The 21,967-nt window shown below is 36.1% G+C and overlaps 1 protein-coding gene across 4 annotated transcripts; it reads right to left on the bottom strand.

Moving 5' to 3' along the window:
* Nucleotides 1–753: 753 nt before the first annotated feature.
* Nucleotides 754–16,581, bottom strand: Znf286a (zinc finger protein 286A). Of its 4 annotated transcripts, none has more exons than XM_040269576.2 (7): nucleotides 16,494–16,581; nucleotides 15,812–16,080; nucleotides 14,712–14,800; nucleotides 12,435–12,549; nucleotides 11,328–11,420; nucleotides 4,037–5,291; nucleotides 754–3,236 (listed from the first exon to the last, which is right to left on the bottom strand). In XM_040269576.2, exons 2-6 carry the CDS (start codon nucleotides 15,864–15,866, stop codon nucleotides 4,060–4,062), a joined length of 1,584 nt encoding a protein of 527 aa, XP_040125510.1. In that variant the 5' UTR covers nucleotides 15,867–16,080; nucleotides 16,494–16,581; the 3' UTR covers nucleotides 754–3,236; nucleotides 4,037–4,059. The 4 variants fall into 4 exon arrangements, with proteins under 4 accessions (XP_040125510.1, XP_040125509.1, XP_040125511.1 ...); XM_040269575.2 differs by having other exon boundaries at nucleotides 15,812–15,970; XM_040269577.2 differs by lacking the exon at nucleotides 15,812–16,080.
* Between the last annotated feature and the right edge of the window lie 5,386 nt (nucleotides 16,582–21,967).

Here is a 21,967-nt window from a genome sequence, read left to right as displayed (position 1 = left end):
ACTTCAGAGAAACCCATAAATGTCATACATGTATTACCAGAGGGGGATATCATTCTTCCTCATCAATAACTTATGGTGAGGGACAGTTCATGTGGTTCTTGGCTCTAAGATAGCCTAGTTGTGGCCTTAAAAGAAGAACTAGGGTAAAGAAAGGATAAAGAAAATAAGGGTAAAGTAAAAACAGTTCTGTTCCAGGATTTTTTTTGTTTTTAAGTAAGACTACACTCAAGAAAATGAAAACTATGACTTAAAATAACTAATTACCTATGGATGGAATGATGTTTGATATTTGTATCCAAACATTTCTAATCATATTTTACCTAGTTTAAACTGTTCTTTTTTATTTTATTTTATTTTTAGAAGTGCTGAGATTAAAACAGAGGCCTTAACAAGTGCTCTACCACTGAGCCAAACCCCTAGCCCAACTGTGTGTTTGATATGAAACCTCTTTCTTGTCCTTTACCCCCTTTACCTCTGCTATGTGAATGGTGCTATACCTGGCCTAAGGAATCAGCACTATTTGGTAGAAACTATCTTCCTCTACTCTGTAATCTTCTTGGAGACATTTGGGCTGTCAAGGGCATTCATTCCCAATCACATGTTTCCAAAAGTTATAAAGCCCAGATAAACAGAATTGTGATTGTTTTCCTGAGTGATACGGAGATATTTTACAGTTAGTTTTTCTTTTCATCTTAAAATGTGCTTAAATTAGGACAGTTTAAAAGCAATTTACAAAGTCTCTGACAATATATGTACAAACAACATCTTTATTGACAATAGAACAGATAATATAAGAACAGATAATATCATTTATAGGTAACCAAAACATTTAAAATGCAGATCATTAAAACTTCCAAGATTTATGTGGAATATAAACACGTAATTAGGTTGAACATTAGGTATAGAAAGGACAAATACAAAATGCAAAGGGCCAGAGTTCCCAGTAAAAGAGCAAATCCCTTAACACTAGTTAAAGTGCAATTAGGTTGTAAACTTGAGTCTCTGGAACTATCAGATAGCTCCTGCTTAAGTGATATTCAGAAGGAAAAGCGGCAGGTTCCACAAGGTCTCAAAGAAATTGCAAGGAACAGCACCAATGGAAGCAAAAGCAAAAATTGAAAGCTCCCTCTTTAAGATAAGTCAGAGAGCAGGAGAGTCACAGTTCTTTATTGGTAAACAAAAAGTGGGTAGATACTAAAGTAACTTCTACTGATTGATGCTTAGTCACTTGATGAAAATACAATTTAAAAATATAAACATCATAGAGAGAAAGACAGCATGCGACCTCAGAGTATTCATGAGCAGGCAGGTGGGAGGGGGCAGGAATGGGGGACTGTCTACAGTGATGATGTGCTAAATCCTCCATATGCATTTTCATTTAAACTTCATGACAATTTTGTGAGGAAGGGATGACTTATTCCCACTTTACAGATAAGGAAACCGAAACCCAGATTTAGTAGTTTTTTTCAAGGTCACATAATTACTACCTGGGAGTGGCAAAAATCATACTCAACTTTGAAAAGCCCATGTTGGTCTTCTTTCATTAGTCAAATTTTGGTCTCCAAAATGAATTTATTTTCACTCAAGCTTTTGGCATACTAAAAATGCTTAAATAACTGCAACTCTCTCTAGAATGTATAGTTGCAACCTAATGGTTAGGAGTGTCTTCATGCATCATTTCCAATCTCTCATATTTCCCCCACCTCATTTTTTTTCTCTCTCCTAATATTCTGTAACATTAAAAATAGTGATAAGACTATGGAGTTCCTGAGCCATCCCTCTGGGGGTATTTATCTGTCTTGTTCTGCTTTCTAGTCTAGCTTAGGAGGGTAACCACAATGGCTAGTCCCTAAGGAAGGATATGTTCACCATCATTATAACTTTCCATTCTACCTAATTTCTCTGGGTTTAATCCTTCTATCCCACCTCTTGACATGAATTCTCTAGTGCAGGGGCCAGTTAACATTTTCTATAATGAGCCTAATAGTAAATTTGGAGGGCTTGGGGAAACATATAATCTGCTAAGGACTGAATGTGCCCCTCCAAAATTTTTACACTGAAATCTAATCACCCATGTCATGGTATTACAAAGTAGGGCTTTTGGAAGGTGAGTAGGTCATCACAGTGGAGTCTTCTTGAAGGGAATCAGTACACTTTTAAGGGGCTAAGGACACAGAGAAGGAGCCCTCTGTGAACCAGGAAGTACCACATCACCAAACCCGCATCCTCTGGTGCCTTGGAATTCTCAGTCTCCAAAATTATTGAGAAATTTCTGTTTATAAGCTATCCAGTATGTGGAACTGGATTGTAGCAGCCCCCAAGACACAAACTCTGTTGCATAGAAAAGCAGCCAAAGATAGCATATAACTGACGAGTATGGCTGAGTCCCAACAAAATTCACAGAAAAAAGCAATGGGTCAGACATGGTCCAAAAGTCCACACCATAGCTTGCCACTTCCTGCTCTAAACCATACTGATTAAGGTGATGAAAGACTTGAGATACTTTTCCTATATTTTGTTAAGTAAGCTATTTTCCCACCCTGACCTCTGAACTCTTAAGCCTTTCCACTTTGGCTCCCTTCCATGTTTCTATTATCTCTTCCTGAAAGAGGTCTTTCACCCTCACTGCTGGATTTATACTCCATTCAGCCTTCATGAGAGTGATCCCCATTATCATCAATTCTTTACACCCTACCCCCTAATTTTCTTCAATCATAAAATTTATGATTCCTACTGAGAGGAATAATGTGGAGGGGGCAAACGTATGGAATTGGAAGGTAAAGATTTGGAAGAGAAGAAAGAAATCTGTGATTATGTTTTTCCCCCCTATAGTTTTCATATAACATAAATAGGGTAACAACAAAAATTGACACATGTATAGTGTTTTACTAGATATTAATTTGTACTGCTGCTTTTGTTTCCAATCTTGCCACTGGTCTTTGGTCACCCATGTAACTTGTGCTAATATGCCTCTCTGATTTTGTGCCTTGCCCACTTTCTTAAGTAAGAGCTCTGGGACAAAGATCAACTGACATACAGAGAATAAGAACAATACCAAGAATATGGGTAAATGTACAGGTCAGAAAAAAAAAAAAAGTAGTAACTTCTTCATGAAGAGCAGCTGTTAATCCTCAAATGACTCACTTGAGGGCCGTTTCATAAGCTTTTTCCATACCGAACAGGAAAGTATGCCCTGGTGCCTCACAGTTGCTTCAGTTCTCTTCTTGACTGGAATCCTAAATAAAAACAGCACATTGAATTTATCAACTTTTCAGATTCTCAACATCCTACGGCTTTTTCTAAAGGTGACAAAACCCAATTTTCAGAAAGCTAAAAAATATACAGAAATGAAGCCTCCCCTACTTTGACTACCGAAAACCAAGGATTCAATCAATGACAAGGTTAAGAAAAAGATAGACTTGATTAACAATGACAGTTAAGATTCTGACCCACTCTCTACTTCAGGGTAACTCTCAAGGAATTGGAAAATGCAGGAAAATCTCTCAAATGAAGGAAAACAAGTATTTAAATCTATGAACAACATAATCCACGTAAACATAACTTAGAACTTGCTGTAAATACATTTTAGTTATGTTCAGCAAATTAGACAGCAGCCTTCAAGGGGAGGAAGTAAATCCTAAGTAACTTCCTACTCTTGGCCTTCATAATTTCTATGGCTAAAATAAAAGAAATGGTACCCTGGAGAAAGAATATATATGTATATGTAGGAGGCTACTTTGAATTCAGAGTAATCTCATCTTTCTGACAAGGATATGAAATTTCAGCCTAAGTTACAAAATATCTCATCTTTCTGACGAGGATATGAAATTTCAGCCTAAGTTACAAAATAAAAATTTTCTTTCAAAGTGAGAGGGTACAACAAGCCTCTGGTATATGACCATGAAAAGGAGAAAATGAATCTATGGGTGAAATTATATATTAGGCAAGTGAAACTAGATGCACATAGCATTGGCCTTTGCACATTATGGGTCCACCTAAACACTCAGATATTAATGCAGCAATAAAATGTACTTACATTTCTTCCCATTCAGTAATTTCTCAGGGTTTCTCTTCTATGTGAGTTCTTTGATGTCTGAAGCGGGATGAACTACACTTAAAGCTTTTCCCACATTCATTACATCTAAAGGGTTTCTCTCCTGTGTGAGTTCTTTGGTGTTGAATAAGAGCTGATGAGTGAATGAAGGCTTTTCCACATTCACTACATTTGTAGGGTTTCTTTCCAATATGAATTCTTTGATGTTTAGCAAAATTTGAGCTCCGGCTAAAGGTCTTCCCACATTCTTGACACTCATAGGGTTTTTCTCCAGTATGAATTCTCTGATGCTGAACAAGGTGCGTGCTCTGACTAAAAGTTTTCCCACATTCACTACACTCATATGGCTTCTCTCCTGTATGAACTCTCTGATGCTTAGTAAGGGATGAACAATGGCTAAAGGCTTTGCCACATTCTAGGCATCTATAGGGCTTCTCTCCAGTGTGAGTTCTTTGATGTTTAATGAGTGCTGATGAATGAATAAAAGCTTTATCACATTCATTACATTCATAAGGTTTCACTCCAGTATGAATCAATTGATGCTGCACAAGATGTGTACTTCGGTTAAAACCTTTCCCACATTCACTGCATTCATAAGGTCTCTCTCCGATGTGAATTCTCTGGTGTATTGCAAGGGATGAGCTTTCCGTGAAGGTTTTCTTGCATTCACTACACGCAAAGAGAATTCTAGTATGAGTTCTCTGGTGTTTAGTTAAATTAGCTCTGTGGCTAAAAGATTTCCCACAGTCATTACAAGTATAGGGTTTCTCTCCAGTATGGACTCTCTGGTGTCGAATAAGCACTGAATGGTAAGTGAAAAGTTCACCACAGTCATTACATTTATGAGGTTTTTTCTCTTTATAGGTTCTCTGTTTTTTCATTAAATTTGATTTCTGTTTCAATCTTTTCCCAAGTGAGTGAAAGGCATAAGATCCTTTGGGAACTCTGTCTTGAGTGATAAGAACAGACTTCTGACCAAAGGTTTTCCAATATATATCACGCTCACGATCTTCGTCTTCAGGAAGTGAATTCATGTGGGTAAACATTTCTCTCAAGTGTTTCTCCTGGTTTTCTTGCTGATTTTCTAACCAGTTTTCACATTCAAGAGCTGTTTCCAATTTGGAGTCATAGACACTATTTCTTGCCAGTCTATCTATTATTGCAATTGGGTGTGATTCATCTTTGGAAAAATCTTGAACTGAAGATGAATCTTTGCTCTCAGGTAAAGTCTCCACGTCTGAAAGACATTGGAAATGCAAATTTCCTTCATTTTCTGTGCTCAAAAAAATAGCCATTCTGTAATAGGTTAAGAGTTAATGAAGGTGAAAAGCACACATTTAAGGAGTGAATAGATTTGAATTTTGGGGGGTGATTTACAAAAGAGAAGCAAATAGAGGGAAACAAATGCTCAGTGTATGCAGAGAAAACAAGTATACCCTATCCAGGAGAATTGGAAGGTAGGAAAGATGACAAGAAAGGTAGGAGGAGAGATGCAGATGAAGCAATACATCAGTGGATGAGCAGGCAATGATTACACTTGGATCAGAACAGGATCAGTAAAAAGTGCTTTCCAGTTTTTTTTTATATATAGAATTCCTATTGCTGTAATAAATATTGGTAGTTATCATCTTAGTAAACAGAATTTTTAGGTTTCTGGTCTTTTAATCCTACTTATGTTCAGTACTATTACCATTTTAATATTCCCAACAATGCTTTTATAAAATTTCTCATCAAAAAATCCAAATATATGATATGAGGTGACAGATGAACAAGGCTATTCACTACAACACTTATTAAGGCTGTAAAAGACTGTTAACAGTTCCAATACCTAATACAGAGAAATGACTGAATAAACTATAGCTTATACAATGAGTACTATGCAACTTTTAAAAAATGAGAAAGATTTTTATCGTATTGCTATGTGATCTCCAGCATATATTAAGTATTTTTTTTTTAAAAAAAAGCAAGTTGTAAAAGAATGTTGTATAGTTTGCTGTTACTTTTTGTGTCAGGAAAAGGAGAATGAGATATAAGTATATTATTTGGTTGTATTTTCAAAAACCAAGGAAAGATTGGATGGAATACAAATCTAATGAGTGACAGACCCAGAATTTCAAGGATTATCTGATTCTGGAGAAACTTTTCTCACAATTTAGGTATATATTGTTTAACCAAGTCAGAATTTCTGTAAGAAGTGAGTTGAGGATATTCACTCATCAGAAGTATTTAAGAATATTAAACTGTATGTTCAAGCAGCCGGCATTGTAGCTCAGTAGTAGAGTGCTCGCCTAGCATGCATAGGCACAAGGTTCAATCCTCAGCACTACATAAATGTAAAATAAAGATACTGTGTCCACCTAAATTTTTTTAAAAAATACATATATTAAAAATAAACAAATAAAATGTATGTTCAAAACAGGGGGAAAAAAAGAAGACAAAGAAGAAAAAGAAATGGCTGATAATAGATATTACCATAACTTATAGTAAGGAAAATTTAGTATTAACCAGCTTATAAAAATTACAAAGCTGGGGAGAAACACTGGCCAAATTATAATGTTACATTGTGTGCATATATGAATATGTAACAGCGAATCTCATCATTATGTAAACTATAATGCACCAATAAAAAATGTGGAAAGAAGAAACAAAACCAAACCAAGGAAAGATAAATAAAAAAACAAATAAAAATGTTATCTATAGGGGAAATATCAGAACAGAGGAGAGTGGGTAGATATAGGTACTGAACCTTTCTAAATATTTACCTAAAATAAATATATTGGAATTGTTATACCCAATGTAAATCATTTTAAAATGATGGAATAATTTAAACAGTGATTCAAAAGAATAAACAGATCAGTGAAATAGAAGAGCAAGATCAGAAATAAACTGTATTCCTACAGTATATGGAACAATTAAGGATAATAGAAAGGTAATATTTCAGTCAGTAAACAATATTTCTTTTTCAACAAAAGGTACCATGACAACTTAGAAGAAAATTAAGTTAGATTTCTTATTCCATATACCCAAATACATTCTACTTATTTATTTACTCATCTGTCTATCCATTTTATCCAACAAATAACTACTGAGTATCTACTACATGCTAGACTCTGTGCTAGTCACTGGGGAAAAATACACTTAGCCCTTATGCAGATAGAAGGAGAAAGAATTTAATGTAATCTTTACAAGTAAATATCAAACATGAAGCCATTGAAATGTTCTAAGCAAATGGATGGCATGATCCAATTTGATTTTGAAAACTTTCTCACTGTGATATATAGAATGAAGTACAAAGGGGTAAAGGTGGAATCAGGGAGATTGTCATAGTAATTTAGGCACACAAAAATAAAATGGAAGGATAGTAACAGTGAAGAAATATTTAGAATATAATTAGGTAAGTATAATGGTAAACTGGATAAGGGAAGGAGAAGGAAATATAAAGACTTCATAGATTTCTGGCATGTATGATTTAGTAGACAGTAAATATCATTAAGACAGTTCTTGGAAAAGGATCCTGTTGGGAAAGAGGAATTTGGGCATATTTCAGACATCCAGTTTTGAACACTGTGAATTGAGGAATCTTTGACATAAGTAAACAGAGACATGAAGTAGTCACACAGATGTTCAGAACACAAGTTCTGAAAAGAGATTGAGGACAGAAATACAAATGTGGGAATTATCTGAATAGATGACAATTAGTGATACGAGTGATCAGACAACCTAAGCAAAAGTAGAAGCTGCAAACTGATAACCCGTCAGCCCAATCTGACCTCAGGCATATTGTGTTTGGCCTTCACCGTTTATACAATTTTTAAAAATCATTTTCTAACATCTAAAAAATAAGGGTATGTCACATAGAACCAAATTTTAGGTTTCTCTGGGGGAAAAAATAATGAAAGCATACTAAAGGACAACAACTAGTTCAAACAAGGGCTGACAGCTATAGTTTGCTGCTTATTTTTCTTAATAAATTTTCATTGAAACATAGTCATATCCATTCATTTACATAAGGCTGTTTTTGCACCATATGTCAAACTGAGTGGATACAGAGACACCATCTGTCACATAAGGCCTAAACATTTATGACCTAAATTTTTACATAAAAAGATTGCCAGTCCTTGAATTAGAGCTAATGGAGTAATGGCCACTTCTTTCAGTTGAGACACGTGTTCCTCTAATTTACCATTCTGACCTTGCTTCCTTTGCTTATATAACCTCCTGGCCCATGTTAAGCACTCAAATTTATGACTCCAGGAATACAAAATGAAAGGGAGATTAAAGTCAAATCTTGAGCAATCCAAACATTAAATTGTTAAAAACAAAAAAAAAGAAAGAAAACTAAGAAGACATGTTAGAGTCTGTAAACAAGTCAAGAAGGTGCCTGGCATTTTGCAGAGGGAGTGGTTTGTAAAGTAACGCCAGCGAGCCATTAAGTGTGGAGATTCCTCATTGGTTGACTGCTGTATCTAGTTTATGTTAATTAAGATAAGCTGTGTGGAATGTATATATACCCCTCCTGTGCTACAATAAATGGCTCCCACTCCTGCTGTATCAATGTACACAAGTTCCTCGTCACCCCCTGGTTATTTTGCTACAGCCGGACTACGGCAAAGACACACCAAAAAAGCCAAGAAATTATTCCAAGTGAATTAAGGATTTAAAGAACAAATATACTAGAGAACACAGGCAAATATTTATGTAGTCGTGGGATGAGAAAGGACTTTTAAAGGAATACTCAAAAGGCAGAAAATTAAAAATATAGAATATTAAATTTGTTCATCAAAAAGTATTGCAAAACTGAAAGGAAAAATGTGTGCAACTAATCAAAGGGTGAATATATGAAGCATTCTCAAAGATCATTAAGAGCAATATTTCTCCCCAGAAAAGAAGTGGTAAGTAGACAAGTCACAAAGATAGAAAGGCTTACAAGGATAAACAGACATGTATCCATAATCACAGAGAAAGATTTTTAAAACTCCACTATTCAAAAGAACACAGTTTTTAAAAAAGAATATTCAGGAAGGATTTTATGAGATATAACATGTTTATATGTGTATTCTGGAGAATTTTCTTTATGAGGCATAACATATGTATACATGTACTTTTTTTCTTTAGGAAAAATCCTTCCTAAATCATCTTTTTAAAAATATTTTTTATATTATTTTTTAATGGTATAGTGTTGGAGCATAGATAGATGAGTAAACCAGAGAGCTGAGAAATAAATCCAGATACAAATGCAAGTATACAGGGGAATAACATCATTTCAAATCTCTGATAAAAGATAATTCAATAAATTATCTTAGATTATGAACTATAAGCTTGGAAAAAGATAAAATTAGCTCCCCATTTCACACCATATACTAAAATAAAAATCTGTAAACAAAATTTGAACTTTTTAGAACAAATAGATTATCTTTTTAACATTGGATTAAGGAAGGAAATTTCCAAAAACTTAACTATTAAAAAAAATCAATAAATCTGTCCTTAAAATTTAAAAATTCAATATGCTTAATAAAATAAAACATCCAAGACTGGAATGGAAGAACCATTTTTCCCCCCGCTGCCATGTATTAGAGTCTAAAATAAATAACTCAAAAAGAAAGATGTTGAACAGTACAATTTTTTAAAAAATAAACAAAGGATATTAATAGGCAATTCACAAAAGAAAAAACCCGGATACCCAATAAGCAAAAAGTGCTCCAACTCAGAGAAATGAAAATTTAAAAACACAAAATAGCATTTTGGACCCCACCAGACTGTCAAAAATGAAGTCTGATAACATCAACCGAAGGCTAGGGTGGGTGTGGAACCAGACAATTCCTAGTAAAACTAACATGTAATGTTTTTCCAGTTATTTACATTAACCCCAACCCTTAAGATGAACATGAATCAATAAACACAAGACTGCAACTGTTACTAATGGCAAAAAAGTAAAATTGAACTGTTCACTTTATTCACACTATGGACACACTCCATATTAGTTAAAATAAACAAACATGATTCATTAACATAGGTTAAACACTAAAATATAGTGTATACATATATATACACATGTAAACTCTGGAATGATTCATACCAACTTTGAGATATACTGATTCTACAGAAAGAAAGAATGAAAGGACTGTAACTGAATCTCTAATATGTTTTACTTCTTAAAAAATAAAAGATATTACACACATTCAAGAATGGCTAAAATGAGTCAAGTGTGGTGGCACATGTCTGTAATCCCAGCAGCTTGGGAGGCTGAGATAGGAGGATCTTGAGTTCAAAGCCAGCCTCAGCAACTTAATGAGGCACTTAGCAACTCAGTGAGATCCTGTCTCTAAATATGGATTGGGGATGTGGCTCAGTGGTTAAGCATCCCTTGGTCCAATCCTTGGTATCAAAAAAAAAAAAAATTAGCTAAAATAAAGACAAATAGTGGAGCAACTAGAACTCACATCTTCAGCTAGGAATATAATGGGTATATTAACTTTATAAACTTTGGCAATATGTATAAAAATGAACATGAACCTAATCTATTACTCAATAATTTTACTTATATGTATATATCCAACAGAAATGCTTGTATCTGTTTATAAAAAGACATGTGAAAGAATGAACATTATAGCACTATTCACATAACCCAAAATGGAAGCTATCAAAATGCCCATCTTTAAGATAATAAACAAATAAATGAATTGGATACCTTCATAATGAAAGACTAAATGATAATGAGAATGAATGAACTACAATAGGCCACAACATGGATTTATCACAAAGTTAACGGTTCAGTGAAGAAAGTCAGACACAAGAATATGTACAATGTGAGTCCACTGATATAAGAAGAACCATCAAAACTAACCAATGACACTCTAAGTTAGGATAAGGTTACCCCTGGGAGGAAGGAGGTGACTAAAAGAGGGCACAGGGGTGCTTTAGAGATACTGGTAATGTTGTTTTCTTGATATAGGCAGTAGTTACATGAATGCATCTTGGTTTGTCAAAATCATAGCATTTATAGCATTGATACTTTATGTATTTTATATTACCAAAAAGAAAAAAAAGAGGTAAATGAAGTAAAATATTAGCATGTACATTTAATATTGGTGATGAATACATGTTATTTTATTTTCTGGACTTCTGTGTGTACTTAAGATGCTTTAGAATTTAAAATAAAATACTTTAAAAAAGGCAAATAGAGACTTCTAATATTCTTCCTTAAGCATTAAAAAGTGCCACTTATTTACTATTTTGCTGTATATTTCTGAAGATTCCCATCTATGTGACTCACCCGAATAGCTGCATTTGGGAGTTTTTCTCTCAAGCTTTAATGGTTCTTTTCCACTGTCCAAATTGTAATTCTCAGGTTTGGAAACTGGAAGCCCTATTAATTAAAAGAAAGGAAAGAAAAAAAAAAGGAAAAATAAATGGAGAAATGGAACTTAACTATTTGTGATAGGCATAAAAATTTATACTGCAATATAATCCTAACCCCATAATCTACAAAGATAAAATGTTATAAGAAGATCCAGAATAAGGGAGAATGGGTCTCTAAATGGAGTTAGAAATATATGCAGTATGAGTTTAGGTCTGGTAAAGAGTGAAACTGGGTTTGTCTCTTTATTTTCTTATTGTATGAAGAAATTTTACTCTGTATATGTATAATCTGCCAAAATACTTACTGTCATGTATAACCAAAAAGAACAAATAAAAAATAAATTTTAGAGAAAGATTTTAGAGCAATCTTGCAGATTAGTTCTTATCTTAGAAAAGAAGATGGGGAAAAAGTAGGACCTCAGTGGCACCACAAAATTGTGACTGTGGTCACTGGAGTTTTTGTCTACTAATGTTTTTCTTTTCCTCCTTTTTCAGTTATTAGAAGATACTTTCACTGAGAATTTGTTCTATGAGGTTTGGGAAGGGCTACTAGTCCTTTCTACCTCTCACACAAACATGTACATTTTCTCTTTTTGGCTCAGTTCTTTAACTGCCAGTGACTGTCTCTGCTATATTGAAAGATCCTAAGAATAAAGCTAATATAGGGAAAAGTCAAGTCAAAAGATTAAAAATAAATAAATAAATAAAATTCCTGATGATATATTTGATTCTGAATCAAGATTTCTCCCACATAAAGCTGGTTTGAATTAGGCTGTCTGTCACTTGAGTCCTGATACACAACAGGCATAGACATTTCACCAAAATCCTGGAGCAGAAATAGATTTTTCTCAGTTGGAGTTATAGTTCAGTTGTATATTGCATGATTTTTCTCTAATCCCCAAAGAACTGATACTCTATGACTTCTGAATTCAAAAATGAGGGCAAAAATGAAGCTATTTCATTTTCAATGAAATAATGATATATCCACATAAGCAGATTTCAGCGTCATGAAGATTCTTACAAAGTGAGACCAGGTTCCTATAGTTCTCCAGCATCATATCCCTTTGTTTAGGATCCAGCTTCCCCCACTCCTCTGGAGTGAAGTCCATGGCCACATCCTTGAATGTCATTTTCTCCTAAGAAACAAAACATACTTGTGTTTACCATCTTTCATTTGATATTCTGCTTTTCTCTCTCACACACATACACACACACACACACACACACACACACACACACCATTGTTCAGCTGGAACTGAAGCAAAGGCCTGAGATAACATTCAAGAAGGGAAGTGACAAGTATTCTAACAGTGTTTAGAATCTGAATATTCTATGTAAAGTCACTGAATATCAAATGTGTGCCAGGCACACTGTGCAGATCTCAACGTAAGAATCAAATGAAATAAGATCATGGTTTTTCCTTTGAGAGATTCCATTTTTTCTGGGGAGTAAAATATTACCAATGAGTTAACAATTTTGTTTGGCAAAGTAAACAAAATATAGGTAGAGGAAAAAAAGAAAACAGGTCTACATAATTTCCCTGTGAGTCCTTAATAAATATATGAGGAATCAATTTTCAGAAGATTTATCGCAATGTAGAATTTGCAAACAGAAGATATGCAACAAAAACATTGGCAGTGAGCACCAAACCCTATTAAACTTAATTAATTCAAGGTAAAAGGTATTAAATTAAATAAAAAATAAATAAATGAGGTATTAAATTGGAAAGTGACTGCAACAAACTAACTAAGATTTAACACACAGAGGTTTATGTGTAAAATACCATTCATATTTTGTTTCTATAAGAAAAAAGATACAAAATTATAAGAAGGTGGAAATATACCAGTATTGAACATGCCCTTTAAGTAAAGTCATAGAGAATGGGAATAACAGTCTAATGCTACAGGAATAAACATATATAAACAAGCCTTGGAAAATAATATTCTATAGTTTCTGTTATGGTACAGAAAATGCCTTCTTTTTAAACATTCATGAAGCATTTGCAAAAACTAACAAAATTAATTGCAATAAATTCCCAAACAGAACAGAAAAATGACAGATGATAATAAAAAACCATCAGAATATAAAAATAATAATGAAATAATGTAGACCCCAATGCCAAATGGCTAAAACTGTACTTAAAGGAAATTTCACAGCTTAAAACACTTTTATTTCATTTAAAAATTATGTAATTAAATGAAAGAAGCATACAAAGCAAGTTAATAATAACAAATTAAGGAACATGAAAAAGAACTACAGGATAAAAGTAGAAATTTTGAGAACAGAAAAATGAGACAGATGGAAAATCTGAAGGTCAGCAGGGTATGGTATTATACTATTGTTAATGTCCTAATTCTAGAAAAAAGAAATAATGCAAAGTAAAAATGTTAACTTCTAGAGAATCTGGACAAGATATCTAGTATTCTTTGCAACATTTCTTATGTTTACAGTTTTTCCAAAGTTTAAAGTTTACAAAATGGTAATAATATGAGATCTAAGAAATAAAAGCCAGGCGCTATGGTGCAAGCCTACAATCTCAGCAACTTGGAAGGCTGAGGCATGAGGATTGCAAGTTCAAAGCTAGCCTCAGCAACTTAGCAAGGCCGTGAGCAACTTAGTGAGACCCTGTCTCTAAATAAAAAGGGCTGAAAACATATGAAAGTTTAAAGAAAAACAATAATTATCCACTGTACAACCACTACATGAATTCAAAAATTCCTAACATTTGCCATAGCTGCTCTTGCACAGGGAAGGGGTAGCAATGATATAAGAGTAAGTTGCAGAAATAATACTCCAGCATTCGCCCCTTTGGAGGGCTGGGCTGGATTCTAACAGTTATTTTATCCCTTCCTAAGCTTCCCTTTTATAGCACTCATTTGAACTATTTGAGTATTAATTGCCTTCTAATCACTTCATAACTTAAGATGTTTTCTTAAACTCCTACATATAGTAACATGCATTCTTTCCTCCATTCATTCATCAAATCACATGCATTCATTCATGACATTATGTTTAAAATAGTTTCCCACATTACCAAGCACAGAAATAGCAAAGTAGGCCAAAGAAGGGAAATGTTGCTTACCTGCCTGTAGAGGGACAATAAAAACTAGGTGGAGAATTGAGGTACTATGGAAAAGTAGAAAGTATTTCCTACCAAATTCATTAATCTCTCAGAATTAGAACTCAGCTCTCTAGATGGGCTCTAGTAAAAAAAAGAAACTTTTATCAAAAAGAAGGGAGCACACCTGTACTCTGAGAAATAAGGTGGGACTTCTATCACCAGTAGACTCACACTCACCTGTGATCTGGCTGTGAGGCACATAGCTGCCACTTCTTCCTCATCTGTGTTCTTCTCTTGGCAGAGGGGGGAATCCTGGGAAGACATGGCTAAGGGCAAGAAAGCAGTCAAGATGGGGCTCAAGATGCTACTTAGACTTATAAGACTACAAGTCTAAAAATCCCTCCATCACACTAAATGTGCCCCTTATTAACACTGAGACTGAAAGGACCCCCACCCCCAAACAACATATTACCTCCCAGAATTATGGAAAATGCTCAGGAATGTTGCTATACCAGACTTAAATGCATTGCTATAATCATATCACATTCTGGAAGGTGGTCCTCTCTGATCTAGAAATTAGAAAAATTCAGTGAATTTCCCAGTTCAATCTACACAAAATTAGTATCATAGTTCATAGAACCATCATATCAATGGTTCTCAAAAATTACTCTAAAAGCTTATTTAAAATGTAGATTGCTGACTTCACTTCAGAGTAACTGTCACTGATTGAATATGGAGTGCAATCCAAAAACCTAAGAAGCACAGATAGGGAGTTTAGGGGGAATTCTGATGCTAGGTCACAGAACAAACTTCAAGAAACACTGGTCTAGTAGTACTGAAAGTCAACCCTTGCCTTCTAGTCTGATTTGCATGTTAAACACCATCATCACCAAAACAAACAAAAAAAATCAAACCCTTACTGAATTTAAATCATAGGTGACTATAAATAAAGTGAAATAATGGGTGTGGAGAAATTTTTGTCAACCACAAAGCTGATTTCTCAGATTCACTGATGGGGACTAGAATGGAATAATCATTTGAAAGGAAGAGCAAGTGAGAGGAGTGGTTGTAGCTGTGCTCACATCTCAGATTAACATTTCCACTCTTATTTTGGGGGCTGCTTGGAAGGGTCCATTGTGCACCAGGTTGCAATGGGAAGGACAGGGGATGATCCTGTACCAAACTCTCTACACTCAAATAGCCCACTCATCCACCAAGACAATGGAGACAGACAGTCCTCTCTGCCAATGGCCACCTATTCCGAGACAACCCTTTTCCCTCCAGGAGGAAGGACTCCACCCTTCCACCACAGAAGTGCAACACTTGAGCAATTCTACCTTTTTTCTCAGGCATTTCGGCCAAATCTGTCTCCATGATCACCACCTCCTCCATGTCCTGAAGATTTCTGCTTTTCACCCAAGGCACACCTCAGTGGACAGAGCAGTCAGAAGTCCCGGGAGCCTCGGGTGTTCCTTCCTGTCTTTCCTCTGGGGGCTCTGCGGAAATGTCTCAGTCAGAATCAGGTCGCGCTCGCTCTCTCTCTCTCTCTCTCTCTCTCTCTCTCTCTCTCACGGTGGAGCCTGCCTCGGTCCTACAGAGCGGGAGCCTGGAAACCCGAGGACAGCATCCCTGAGAGTGGGTCCTTAAATACCTGTCCCTGCGCTGGGAGTGATCCCTGGGGGGACAGAGCGTCCGAAGAGATGGCGCTGGAGCTGCCGCCGAGGCACAGCAGCATAGACAAATCCGTGGCGCTCAGGACACTCGCCCGGGACCCACGACAGCCCCGCGTGTCCTGCTCAGCTCCGCGCTGCCCGCCGGTCGCGCACCGACGGGCACCGCGCTAGCACCCGGGTCCGGGGGGTAGGATTCAGGGTAGAGCGTGAGGGGATGGGGCTCAAGGTCTGCCTTCCAGACTCCTTTCGCAAACGAGCACTCCAGTCCCGATTGGGCACAGAACGACCCCTTGGGGCCACCGCCCAATCCAAACGCGGAGTGGGGGTAGAGGTAAAACCAACTCACCTCCCATCCCGGGCCTGACAAAGGCTACGAACTTCTCAGGCCAGCTCGGAGTCGCGCATGCGTAAGAAGCCGGGGCAACGCCGACCAGCCCCTCCCACCAGGAACTACGATTCCCAGAAGCCCTTGCGCGCCGTCAGGCCCGTTGCTTTGCAGGTGGGAGGGAGCATGCGTGGCTGGGCTGGGAGAATCTGGAGCACAACTGGTTTCTTCTCTGTTGCTGGAATATAGGGCAGCGTCTTCTGTGTCTGATCTCCCGCCAAGGGAGGGAGGGAGGGAGGCAGCTCCAGAAATGCTGACCCGAATGGCTGGACTTTTTCACGCCTTGTCTACCCATGTGCACAATGCTTAGGATTGCAGAGTTCAATGCAAAACTATTCTGTTGTACAGTATATTGGAGTGGATGAATTTTATCCATGTTTTTGTCCTCCCCAAACTCATCCTTTACATTTAAACATATAAAAGGTGTGTTTTTAGGAGCAGTAGGTTCTTGGTTGCCGGTTCATTCTGAAGCCAGGGTTAGAGAGGCAGTCAGTAGAGATAGGTAAATTGAGTTATGTTGGATCAAGGAGCCAATTTTGAGTGAGTCCGGCAAGTTAGAGACTGTCCTCTGAAGGACTGAAATGTTAATTACTTAGGAGCCTTTTCTCCATTCTTATCAAGAATCTCCCTCTGCTCCAACCTGTTACTGAGGTAAGGTTGTTAATTAATTTGTCCTTGGCTGCTTTATCCTGCCCTTCCCACTTCAATCCACCTGTTTCCCACCTTTTGGCCATCCATCAAACATTCCTAGGCCTAGCCAAATGCCTAGTTACCTACAAAGGAAGGAGAAAGATAAGGGGAAGAGGGCAGAAGAACAAAGGAAGCCTAGGACTTATAAAAAGGGCAGAGCACCTTGCTTCTTTGGGATGCTAGGATACCAGCTATGGCCCCCTTGTCCCTCCCCAGAGGAATTTATGTTACCCTTTTTTAAAAATAAACCCTGCTTTATATGCTTTCCTTGGCATTCTTCTCTAATGTTCAAACTTCAACATGTGATGGAGCAGAACTGGTCACCCATAACCGGCAGTATCAATTCCAATGTTCTTTTTTACGTAGACTATCTTGCTTTCCTAAAAATTCCTATATTATGTGAGATGAATTGAAAAGATTGAACCAGTTTTAATAAATTTGAACAATGGGTTCTTTGAAACCCCAAAAGTACATACATATAAAAAAGATGGTCTAAATTTTTTTTTAAAAAAAGTTATATTAACAAGGGAACGTGGCTGAGTCCAGTTCTGTTATGGGACTAAATTACCTCAAATTCATCTTGTCTACACTGCTTCTCAGTGAATAATGTTACTGCCATTCGCTCATTTGCATGAGTCAGAAGCAAACCTTTACCCTGTCTAGTTGTCACCAAGTCCTATATATTTCTTAACTCCAATTTTTCCATTTCTCTATTCCCACTAGCATTATTTTAGCTCTGACTATCATGTATTCACCAGGATTACAGTCACAGTCTCCTGACTGGGTTCCAGAACTCATATTTTCTCTCCCACCAATCTGTTCTCTACAATTTCTGACTAGTGGTCATTCTACAGCAAGAAAATGATGTTACTTTAATGCTGAAAACCCTTCAGTGGCTTTCAGAAACTTTGCGGCAAAATGATTTCCAATTCCTGCAAACCCCTGCTTTTAAGCAAAATTGGACTGTGACTCACTTTTTACTGATAAAATACAACAAAGGCAACATTAGAATCTAATGCTTATCTTGGTGGCAGAATCGTCTTGCTGACTTTGATGAAGAAACTAGTGATATTGGGAAGACCACTTGACAAGAAACTGAGAATGGCCTCTAGCCAACAACCAGCAAGACTCTAAAACCCTCGATCCCATAGCCTGCAAGGAACTGAACCTTTCAACATCCTCTTTGTGCTTAAAAAGGGATCCTTCCCTATAGTCTACCCATGAGAACCTGGTCCTATCTGATACTTTGATAGCTGGCTGCTGAGGACCCAAATAAGCTATGCCCAGACCCTCACCTATAGGAGCTGTGAGATAATAAATGTGTGTTATTCTTAGCCATCAGGTACATAGAAATATTATTTTACAGCGAAAAATAATTAATATTTTGATAAGTGGTTATCTCTTTTCTCAAAACCCAATTTTGAGACCCTGCAAAATGAAGGAGAGGTTATTGGATTGAGAAACTACTGAAAAGTTGATTTGAAACCCAGTAGAAGGGCTGGGGATTGGCTTAGTGGTAGAGTATTTGTCTCACACCTGAAGCTCTGAGTTTAAATCCCAGCACCACAAAAACAAACAAACAAACAAAAACTCTCAAACAACTACAGTTCATCTGTGTATGTAGAGGGATGCCACAAGGTGTTGGTGGGGAGATGTGAGTTTTGTTTTTTCTTGTCTACTTTCCCTATTACCCTGGGTAAACTTTGCCCATTCTTTTATCATTGCACGGGATATCCTTGAAAATAGGCTGGGAGAGGAGTGGATACCAATAGATAATAGACCCATCTCAAAGAGTAATGAGCCAAATGATTACTGCAAAGGTGGAGGGCTGGGGTTATGGCTCAGTGGTAGAGTGCCTGCCTAGCACATGTGAGGTTGGGGTTCAATCCTCAGCACCACATAAAAATAAAGGTATTGTATCTAACTACAAATAAGTAAAATATTTTTAAAACAAAGAGGTAGACAAAAAGAGGTTTTCTAAGGTGCAAGGTCACCTAATTGGAATATGCTGATAAATGGAGAGTTACATTACCCAAATTTTAGTACTATAGATAATCTAAATAGGGAATAATTCATTGCTCCCCATGTATACATACAATTCATCATATATACGAACAACTCACCTTTTCTGGTGTGTTGAAGCAAGTGTGAGAAATTTCTGGAGTGAATTACAAAGCTAGAATATGAGGTCAAGGAACTATATTCTTCCTTAGAAGAAAGAAGGGATGAAAAGTTGAAAAGGATTGAGCATAGTGGTGCACACCTATAATCCCAGTGGCTCAGGAGGTCAAGGCAGGAGGACCCTAAGTTCAAAGCCAGCCTCAGCAACTTATCGAGGTCCTAAACAATTCAGTGAGACCCTGCCCTAAATAAAAATTTTAAAAGGGGTGGGGATGTGGTTCAGTGGTTAAGTGCCCCTGAATTCAAACCCCAGTACCACCCCCCAAAAAAAGAAAAAAGTTGAAAATGGAGAAAGAATATTAGCAATATGGAGACTGACTAAATTTTATATAATTAGAATTATGGAAGGAAAAAAAACAGTGAAAAATACATTTTTAAAAACAATAACCAAGAATTATAGAGAAATAAGAGAAGTCAGTGACCTTTATATGAAAATGCTCATTGAGAGTTGAACAAGAAAATTATTAAAAGACATCACACATTATAGTGAGCTCTAATAACATAAATAAAAAATAAATTCTAAAGCTTTCCAGAGAAAAAAATATAAGTCACCTGTAAACAGAACACAATTTTTGAAAAATTGGATCCCTAGTGTCAAAAGCAGTGCCTGGCATGTTGTGGCCTCTCAACAAATAATGATTCAATAAATACATCTGACTTGCCAGAAGAAGCACAATCTACAAGAAGAAAATGTAATAATGTTTTAATTTGTAAAATATAAAACTTTGAATCTAGGATTTTACATTTGACCTACATATTATGTAAATGAGCCCAAAATAAAGTGGATTGTAAGTATAAAAGACCACAGGGAAAGTATTTCAGCAAAAAGAAAATTCTAGGAAGATGCTTCAAGACATAAAGGAAGACTAAAAATAATTTACTTTGGAATTTATTATCTTCTTAATAAACATAAGAGAATAAGAGATAGTGAGGCAAAGTGACACCAATTGCCTACATAGTAATCTAACTGTAAATAATTTTAGATGACACCATTGAAGATGAAGGTGAAAAGTAGAAATAAGAAAATGAGTAGGTAATTACTTGTCTTGATGAGGGAGAGACTGTACACATCCACAAACTTAAGAAATAAATGGAGGGGGTGATGAAACAGGAATACACTTTAATCGATTAGGTTCAAGCAGCAGGGACTAAAAATTGATTGTATAATGTTAGAGCCCAGAGAAAATAATTGATAATTTGATATAAATGTAGACAAGAAGGAAACAAGAAATAAAAAGACATCTTGATTAGCAGAAAATATGAAATAGGATGTGTTATTATCACTTATCACAATGAATGTGAATGGATAAAATCTACTCATCAAAAGGCAGAGAATTTCAGTTTGAAAGAAAACAAACAATAAAATCAAGATACAAAAATATGTTCTTTACAAAATGCAACTTTAGAGCCAATCACTCCGCAAAAAAAAGAAAACAACAACAACAAAAACAATTAAAAAAAAGTGATGCCAAAAAGTGGTAGAGCATGTGCTTAGCATGTGTGAGGTCCTAAGTTCAATCCCCAGCACTAAAACAAAAAAATCAAAAACACAAACCATAACAAAAACTCAAAAACATGCTAGGCAAATATGTGAGCTAGAAGTAAAGTCAAATAACAATTTTATTATTAATAAAATGAAGTTTAAAATGAAAACATAATGGGCAAAAGATATATATTATATATTTGATTAAGGAGAAGGATCATCTATTGTATTTGTCCAAATTTCTATCCTTTCTATTGTTCTTTGCTCCTTCTTGATGCTCCATGATTAGTTTCCTCTTTGAAGAACTTTATCCTTCTTTAAGGGCAAGTCTGATAGAAGCTGATTATTTTAGTTTCAATTCATCTCAGAATATCTAAATTCCTTCATTCCTGAAGGTTAGCTTCAATAGATATGCAATGCATGTTTGACAATTCTTTTCCTTGAAGTTGACAGCACTTGAAAAATATTCCGTTTCCATTTTGCCTTCATTATTTCAAGTAGCAAATCCACTGTCATTCAAATTGGTGTTCCTCCATAGGAAATGCCATGTTTTTGGTGCTATTAGGATCATTTTCATTGTATTTTATTTACAGCATTTTAATGTGCCTCCATAGAAATTTATTTAATTTGGAATTTATTCATCTTCTTGAATCTATAAGGTTATGTCTTTCTACAAATGTGAGATATTACATATATTCCTTTGACTATGCTGTCAGACTTGCTGTCTTTTTCATTTCTTTCTGAGACTGTGTTGGAGATGACTGGATCTTCTTTCATTGTCCCCATAACAGCTTGAGACTCTTCATCTTTAGTCCATTTTCTTTTTGTTGTTTAGATTGGGTAAATTCTATTGATTGATCCTATGGTCATTGATTCTATTATCTGTCATCTTCACTCTACTATCAATGACAGTTTAATCTTTAGTCCTGTTTTGGTCTGTAGCTCCCACTGGTCCATGCTGGTGCTGCCTGAGTGGCTGGAAGGAGTTTTCCCAGATTGGTCCAAGGTGGGGAACGGAATTCTTCAGTCCATGAGGAAGACCCATGTGTTGGGATTCCCAGCTGCCATTATTACCCAACTA

The sequence above is a fragment of the Ictidomys tridecemlineatus genome, chromosome 3 (genome assembly GCF_052094955.1).
Source record: "Ictidomys tridecemlineatus isolate mIctTri1 chromosome 3, mIctTri1.hap1, whole genome shotgun sequence".
Taxonomy (NCBI): Eukaryota; Metazoa; Chordata; class Mammalia; order Rodentia; family Sciuridae; genus Ictidomys; species Ictidomys tridecemlineatus.
Note: the sequence above shows the minus strand (reverse complement) of the source record. Positions and strands in the feature narration are given on the sequence as shown.